The sequence below is a fragment of the Lepus europaeus genome, chromosome X (assembly GCF_033115175.1).
Source record: "Lepus europaeus isolate LE1 chromosome X, mLepTim1.pri, whole genome shotgun sequence".
Classification (NCBI taxonomy): Eukaryota; Metazoa; Chordata; class Mammalia; order Lagomorpha; family Leporidae; genus Lepus; species Lepus europaeus.
In genome coordinates this window covers 117,993,319-118,001,924 of record NC_084850.1, presented here as the reverse complement: position 1 = coordinate 118,001,924, position 8,606 = coordinate 117,993,319, and the positions used below count along the sequence as shown (strand labels likewise).

General features: G+C 40.9%; 1 protein-coding gene across 1 annotated transcript; it reads right to left on the bottom strand.

The window, feature by feature from the left end:
* Positions 1 to 7,286: 7,286 nt before the first annotated feature.
* Positions 7,287 to 8,183, bottom strand: TASL (TLR adaptor interacting with endolysosomal SLC15A4). The gene has a single exon (XM_062183254.1). It carries the CDS (start codon positions 8,181 to 8,183, stop codon positions 7,287 to 7,289), a length of 897 nt encoding a protein of 298 aa, XP_062039238.1.
* Between the last annotated feature and the right edge of the window lie 423 nt (positions 8,184 to 8,606).

The window sequence follows — 8,606 nt, the reverse complement described above, 5'->3', positions numbered from 1 at the left end:
GTGATTTAATGCTATAACTAGTACTCCAACAGTATTTTTCACTTTGTGTTTCTATGTGGGTGCAAACTGTTGAAATCTTTACTTAATATATGCTAAACTGATCTTTATATAAAGAGAATTGAAAATGAATCTTGATGTGAACAGAAGGGAAGAGGGAGCAGGAAAGGGGAGGGGTACAGGTGGGAGGGAAGTTATGGGGGGGGAGCCATTATAATCCATAAGCTGTACTTTGGAAATTTATATTCATTAAATAAAAGTTAAAAAAAAGTTAGTACCTTACAAAAGCAGCTTTCACAAGTATTCTCTGTGGATCTCAAGTAAAATGTTTAGAGGCTTTCTACTTGACCTTATTCATTTCAACACTTCACTTGCTCCTCATATAACGCTGGGCACAGGAGGACTGAAATAAGGGCTGTGAGGAGCAGAAATGTTTCAGAACTAAATATGCAATGGCCATGCATCCTGACCACTCTGAGATTGAGACCAAGTCAAGGTCAAAGCCATGGTTGATAACTAAATCTCATACTGAAATCCACCACTACCTCTTCCTCACCTCCCAGAGTGCTTAGAAGGGGAGGTTCTAGTCATAACCCTATAATAGGGGCTGGGAAAACAAAAAACTAAGAAAATAAAATGAGTGATGGGCAATGGCTGCAGAGGCCAAATTGGAACAAATTACCAAGAAATTATTCAACACACCCTAAATATTCATGGCATGTGTCTTACTATACTAAGTGTACCTTGCTTTGTAGGTTTCATAATACATAAAGAAACTCTTGAATTAGAAACTTCATTAATCTCATCTTTGTATAATAGTTCATGCTCTATCAATACTTGCTGAATTTAGTTGAATTTTATAGTGTGAGCAGATAAAAATTTGTCAGGCAGTTTTCAATGGACAAGTAAGATATAAAAGGAAAACAATCCAAATTACATTTATTGCATCTCAAATTCTTTCCTTTTTAAAGACTTATTTATTTATTTGAAAGTCAGTTACAAAGAGAGGAGGAGAGACAGAAATCTTCCATCCACCAGTTCACTCCCCAGATGGCCACAATAGCCACGGATGGGCCAGTGTGAAGCCAGGAGCTTCATCCAAATCTTCCACATGGGTAGCAGGGATCCATCTTGGTCCATCTTCCTCTGCTTTTTTCCAGGCCATTAGCAGGGAGCAGGGCCAGAGGTGGAGCAGCCGGGACACGAATCAGCACCCATATGGGATGCCTTTGTCAAAGGTGGCAGCTTTACCCACTACTACACTACAGTGCTGGCCCCCGCATGTCAGATTCTTAAGTTAGCAGTAAAAACTCAGCAAGAGACCTTATTGATAATAAAGACAGTATTCATGAGTATATGGGCCCAATGATCTATAATAGACAAAAATATCAACATAATACCAGACATTTTCTATAATATATGGGGAAGAAAGAAAAAAACATATTATCAAACAGTACTAATATATCGGTTTTAGTATTTTGTTAAAGATTTATTTTATTTATTTGAAAGGCAGTGTTACAGAAAGTAGTGGAGACAGAGAGAAAAAGAAGTCTTTCATCCATCTGTTGGTTCACTCCCCAAATGGCCACAATGGCTGGAGCTGAGCGGATCTGAATCCAGGAGCTTCTTCCGGGTCTCCAACCTGGGTGCAGGGGCCCAAGGACTTTGGTCATCCTCTACAGCTTTCCCAGGCACTTTAGCAGAGAGCTGGATAGGAAGTGGAGCAGCCAAAGACTCAGACTGGTGCCCATATGGGATAGTGCTGCTGCAGACTGGGGCTTTAACCTACTGTGCCACAACACCAGTCCCTAATTTTAGAACTTTTACTTCTGTTATAATGTAGATAAAATAAAGAAACAAAGATACAACATTTTTCTCATTGATAACATCATCACCCATCAAAGAAAATAAAAACAAAACAAATAATGGAGAAAAGAAAGACTGGGACAAAATTTGCTTAAAATTTTAACTAGGAGTAGGTATTAGACAGCTAGAGGTAATATTCTTCAATTTCCCACTTTGCTTTTATGCAAATTTTTCTAGAGTGATCAGGCACTACCTTTATAATTAAGAAAGAATTTTCGGCTCAACAGGCTAATCCTCCGCCTTGTGGCGCCAGCACACCGGGTTCTAGTTCCGGTCGGGGCACCGATTCTGTCCCGGTTGCCCCTCTTCCAGGCCAGCTCTCTGCTGTGGCCAGGGAGTGCAGTGGAGGATGGTCCAAGTGCTTGGGCCCTGCACCCCATGGGAGACCAGGAGAAGCACCTGGCTCCTGCCATCGGATCAGCGCAGTGCGCCGGCCACAGTGCGCCAGCCGCGGCGGCCATTGGAGGGTGAACCAATGGCAAAAAAGGAAGACCTTTCTCTCTGTCTCTCTCTCTCACTGTCCACTCTGCCTGTCCAAAAAAAAAAAAGAATTTTAAGTGAAAAAATAGAATTAGGCTCCAGAAAAGGATAACTAGAATGAGCAAGAGAAAAAGTAGATTAATATGTATGGAAAAGCCAAAAATCACAGCATGGGATGACAGGAGGCAGTAAGGGAAACAAACTGTAAATGAACAAGCATCAGTTTGTTCATCTTGAATAAGGAGAATGGGAGCTAGAGAAGCAAATTTCTGATATTCAAGAATCAAAAATGGTCCTGCTACTGTCTGTGGCACACAGAATAACACTCCACCCCACTCCCAGCAAATTTCCATGTTCTGCAAATTTAGAAATTCCCAGAACCGGTGAATGTGGTACCTTACACAGCAAAGGGGACTTTGCCAATGTGACTAAATGAAGGATTTTGACAAGGGGATGTTTTCTTCAATTATCCACATGGACACACTGTGATAATAAGAGTCCTTATAAAATGAAGATGGGAGGATCAGCGTCAGAGAAGGAGACGTGATATTGGAAGCAGAGGTCAGTGTGGTTGACACACAGCCACAACCAAAGGAATGCTGGTAGCCAGAGGCTGAAAGGGCAGGGAAACTGAATGTTGCCTAAAGCCTCCAGAAGGAATGCAGCCCTGACAATGTAACTTAGCCAAGAGAGAATGATTTTGGACTTCTGATCTCCTGAACTGTAAGAGAATAAATCTGTGTTGCTTTAAGCTAGTAAGCTAGTGGTAATTTCTCACACTAGCAATAACAAACTAATAATACTGCCTGTTCATGCATGCATTCAGTTCCAGTTCCAGCCACCAACGTGCAGTTTCCTGTAATGCCAAACACCTTCACACCTGTGCCTCAAACACCTCTCCTGACCATCTGCCTAGATCCTGTCTTCTTCAAGAGTAACTTCAGTCGTCACTTCCCCTTGGAAGCTTTGCAAACACTGAGCTCCTCCACTGTCCAGTACCCCTAACATGCCTCCTTTTAGCATTTCTCACACTTCAGCTGCAATCATCTATAATCTTATTCCTGTTTGTACCACTTTGCCAAATTCTTAATAAGTAGCTTTGTTACTTGTTCCCCAGTTACCCTCAAGGTCTCTCTAATAACCGCAAACTTACAAAGAATTGCACCTACTCCTTTGTGCACGTACACATGTGTGTCTCCCCTCCATGTGAATAAGACACAGTATTCTATGTGCATACCCTCAAACACACACACACGCACACATACACAGCTGCAGGGGCAGGGGCTGGTGCTGTGGTGTAGCAGTTAAAGACGGCATCCCATATGGGTGCCAGTTCAAGTCTTCACTGCTCTACTTCCAATCAGTTCCTTGCCAATGGTCTGGGAAAGCAGTGGAGGATGGCCCAAATGCTTGGGCCCCTGTACCCATGTAGGAGACCCGGAAGAAGCTCTTGGCTCCTGGCTTCAGCCTGGCCCAGTCCCGGCCATTGCAGCCATTTGGGGAATGAACCAGTGGATGGAAGATATCTCTCTGTCTCTCTCTGTCTCTGTCTCTCTCACCCCCCCCCCGCCTTATCTGTAACTCTGCCTTTCAAGAAAATAAAAATAAATTAAAATAAAATGCTGATTGAAAAATAATGAACCAGTCTACTTTGAAACAAAGTATTTCTCAGAAGCAAAGGAAAATATTTATGGTCATATTTTAATACAGTACATTTTATTGTAGTATATACTAGCTTAATACAATAAATTAACCTCATATTTCAGTTAGGAAATCTCAGTAGCACTGTTTTGCTAGTCAGAATTATCTGGCTTTCATATTGATGGTCTTTTACTCCAGCCACCAGATAAAATGTCAAACATGGCCAAAACTTATCAATCCACTTGATAAATATTAATTGGGTGCCTACTGTATGCAAATAATGTTTGGGATGAGGAGAAACATGACTAAATCAAAGTTCTGGAAAGGAGAGATGCAGGCAAATAGATTATCAAGGCAAAACACTAAAAAGGAAAAGGGAAAGAATATGATGGTAAACAGATTACTGAGTTAACTTCCCTTGGAATAGAAAAGCTTTTTAGTGAGACAAATACAGTGGTTGGGCTGGCATTGTGGCACAGCTTCACTTGTGATTCAGCTCTCTGCTAATGTGCCTGACAAGACACTGGAAGATGACCCAAGTACTTGGGTCCCCTGCCACTTACATGGGAAACCTGGATGGAATTCTAAGCTCCTAGCATTGACCTGATCCAGCTCCAGCCATTGCAGCTAGTTGGGGAGTGAACCAGTGGATGGAGGATATTCATTCTCTCTCTCTCTCTCTCTCTCTCTCTCTCTCTCTCTCTGTGTGTGTGTGTGTGTGTGTCTCCTTTCCCTGTAATTCTACCTTTCAAATAAATAAATAGCTCTTGTTTTTAAAAGAAAAACAAATATAGTGGTCAACAGGAGAGAGCAGTTGATAGTGGTTTAGAACCAGAACCTTCCAGTTACATAGAACTGGATAAAAATCCAGTTTCACAACCTACTGCATGCCCTTGGACAAATTATTTAACTTCCCTGAGCCCATCTAGCTCATCTGTGTAAAGGGGATAATAATAGACACTTTCTCATAAAGTTCATTCTCATTACAGAAGATATTTCATGTAAAATGTACAGCATGGTGCTAGATACAAAGCAAGCAATTAATATTCAGCAGATATTAATGGAGTATGTTTAAAACATTCAGCACATTTCTGACCAATTGTTTCAAAGTTGTTTCCTTACACAATAGGATATGTTGTGAAATACACACACACACACACATTCATTTACTCTACAGACACAAACAGTGGCAAATATAAAAGATTGCTCCACCTTGATCTTTTCTATGGGATGAGGAGCTCATTGCCCCTGCAGCAACCTAGAGTTCGGCTGCTAAAGACTCACAGCGGATTCCCACTTTAGAAGTTGGCCCCCACTTAACTTCCTCATCTAAGTCTTCACCCCCTTCTGGAGTATAAAATACAACCCCTTTGTTTTAGTTCAGGATCATTCTGAAGGGTCACTCTAGCTGCAGAGCTCCTTGTGAGATGTGCAGAGGTCTCTGTGGAAACTCTTTGGCTTCCCCCTCTTCTTCACAGAGATTGCTCTCCAGATCATTTCTCAAGAAACTTATTACCAATCTGCATCTCAGAGTCTGCTTTCTCAGGAACCTGGATTAAGTCAAGCAACCATAATATGGACAAGGCACTGCTGTCGAGCAAGGTTAGCAAATTTCTGCTTAAGACCAGATCAGACACAAAAAGTTCATGGAAGTGCTTATGGTGAAAAAATTATATGTGACTTTCCAAAGGTTTTTGCATAAAAATAAACTTCTTTTAATTCCATTTTTCCACATGCTTTTTGGAAAACCCTTATAGTACATGCTTTAGATTTTGGTAGGCTATATGCTCTTTGTCACATATATTCAATTCTGCCACTCTGGAGTGAAAGTAACCATAGATAATACCTAAATAAATGGGTATGGCTGTGTTCCAATAACTTCCCTTTGTGGACACAGGATTTGAATTTCATGTAACTTTTGCATGTCACTGCTCTTATTTTGGTTTGTGAGGATGTTAAACCATTTCAAAATGAAACAAAAACATCTTTAGCTTTCAGAAGTGTCAGAAATAGGTGGCAGGCCAGATTTGGCCAATATGCCATACATAGTTTGCCAATCCTAAGCTAGAGGAAAGTGTGAGAGCAGTGAAGCTCTTAGGAAGTTACCACTCTAGTGAAAGAGTTTCCAGAATTTAATATGGGACCCACTGCTTGTAACCCTTCTTGTTTCCAGGTTAAGAAGGCATGGGGAAAAGGAAGAGAAAAAATGAGAAAAAGTAAGATTCATCATTTCCTTTGAAGCTTAGTACAACCAAGAAAATTCATACATTTAGCAAAATAAAACTCAATGGTTTAAATGTTCAATATGTGGTGTTTTTCATCTAGAAAATCTCATTTCCACCAGTAAACAGAATTCGAGGATTTGAGTGGCTGTTGTGTGGCTTTTGCTGTAGATAAATAATTATTCTAAAGGAAAAACACAATTGCAATTTGCTAGTTTTTAATATTTACAATATATTTTAAAATTATACAGAATAGATAAAAGAAATAGAAAGATATATTTTGAAAAAATGTTTAAACATTCTATCCAAATATAGCAGCCTTCTATAGTCCATTTCCCTCAAGAACAACTTGAAGGAATTCACTTGAGTACCAAACATAGTAACTCTTTTTTAAAAATATATTTATTTATTTATTTGAAAGGCAGAGTTACAGAGAGGCAGAGAGAGAGAGAGAGAGAGTCAGTCTTCCATCCGCTGGTTCACTCCCCAAATGGCCTCAATGGCTGGAGCTGGGCCGATCCAGGAGCCAGGAACTTCCTCCAGTTCTCCCTCGTGGGTGCAGGGGCCCAAGCACTTGGTCCATCTTCTACCGCCTTCCAGCAGAGAGCTGGATCAGAAGTGGAGCAGCTGGGACTCGAAGTGGTGCTCATATGGGATGCTGGCAGTGCATCTTTACCCACTATGCCACAGTGCTGGCCCCAAATATTAACTCTTTATCCTGAAACTTTTTGGCTTTTCAATTTTGCCATAGTGTGTTTCATTCTTAGTTGGCTTGTCCTCTTGTTCAGTATCTGTACTGAATTAAATGAATCGTAGCCTTTTCTTGTTTGATTTTTATTTTGCTTTGTTACTGTACAGACCTCTCTTTGAAATCATTCTGTACAGCTCCTCTTCCAACACTTCTCATGATGATTTCCTTTCTATGAGATTTCATCTTAATTCATGCCTCACTTCTCGGTGACCTTTACTTCTCTAGCTCATGACTATCATTCACAACCCCCTCCTGCACATTCTCAGAATGAATGAATAAGTGTTGCTTTGGTTTTGAGTCATTGAGAGAGAGGAGTGGAAGCATCCTCCCTATGGATTCACATTGCTATACTGAGAAATATGAAGACTAGGAGTGCTGATCTCAGTTGACACCAACTGTAATAGGCGGCTAATGACTATATCCTTAGCTTTTGAGGCCTCCAGATTGTTGTCTCTAGATACTTGAAGACTAATTTGGTCCACACTTGTCATGATAAGTTCAGATGCCAGAATCTGGGTAGGAGAACTGTCATGAAACATGGTGTCCATAATGTACTGTTTGTATAACTCCACCACCTTCTGCTCCAGGTACTCATTAAGCACTGCATTAGAAATAGGCTTCTGCATTTGTAGGCTGCTTTTCTCTTTGATGCTCGTTATTCTCCAGTAGGATGAGTACCGCTGAACAGGTTTTGGGGGAAAGTCACTGGGGTGAGTGGAAATGGAATCTTCCATGGGCAAAGGAATCTCAGACGACTTCAGCAAAGGACCATATTCAAAACTGCTCTCAGAAGGGAAGTCTGTTGACACTGAGTTAATGGCCATCACCTGTCCCCCTGCAATATGTAAGTCATTGTAATTCTTGCAGATACTCTTGCAGGAAGGTGGAACCAAGTAGGTCTCTCTGCTGGACTCTCTACATATTTCAACTGCAGGCATGTTTGGACTTTCAAACACAGGATTGGGGTTTGTCTGCAGCACAGTGACTCTCTGACTTCTACTTTGTTGGCTGTCTCTTGAATTCACTGAAGAAATGAACTTGCCAGAGGATTTGCAGCTCACATAGAGACTTCTGACTTGTGTTTCATCCATGGAGGAATAGGAAAGAGCAGCAATGGAATTCGTCTCTTCTTCCTTTTCCTCAGCCACCTGCTCATTACAAGATGCGCAGCTCCAGTGGATGTCATTCCAGTAGGCAAGTCCACTGAGATATCCTTCTGACAGCATTCTGGAAAGAGAATTAAGGAGTAAAAATGGGGACAAAGATGACTGGGATCTTAAATATTGACAGTTGATGCAACAAAAAAGTAAAGAATGGTGAATGAGTTCATGCCATTCATTCAAGAAGCCATTACCAATTCTGTGCCTGTTGTATACCAGAACTGTGGCATGTGCTGAAGATAAAAAGATGAAAAAGGATATAGTTCCTCCCTTCAGGAAGTTTCCCACTATGAGAGAAAACAAATTGAATATAAACAATCTCAACATTTTATCACTGAGCATTATAATATTGATAGGCACAAAGAAAGTAAAGAGGAAGGACCTCTAACAGTCTGAGAAGGGGGAGAAGTCACAGGCTGTGTCATAGGGAAGCTGACGTGTCAGTTGTCTGTTGAAGAGTAATTAGGAGTTCTAGCCATAGAAAGAGAG

Excerpts from the sequence above, each read along its gene's own strand:
- TASL (XM_062183254.1), bottom strand. The coding sequence starts at position 8,183 with ATGCTGTCAGAAGGATATCTCAGTGGACTTGCCTACTGGAATGACATC.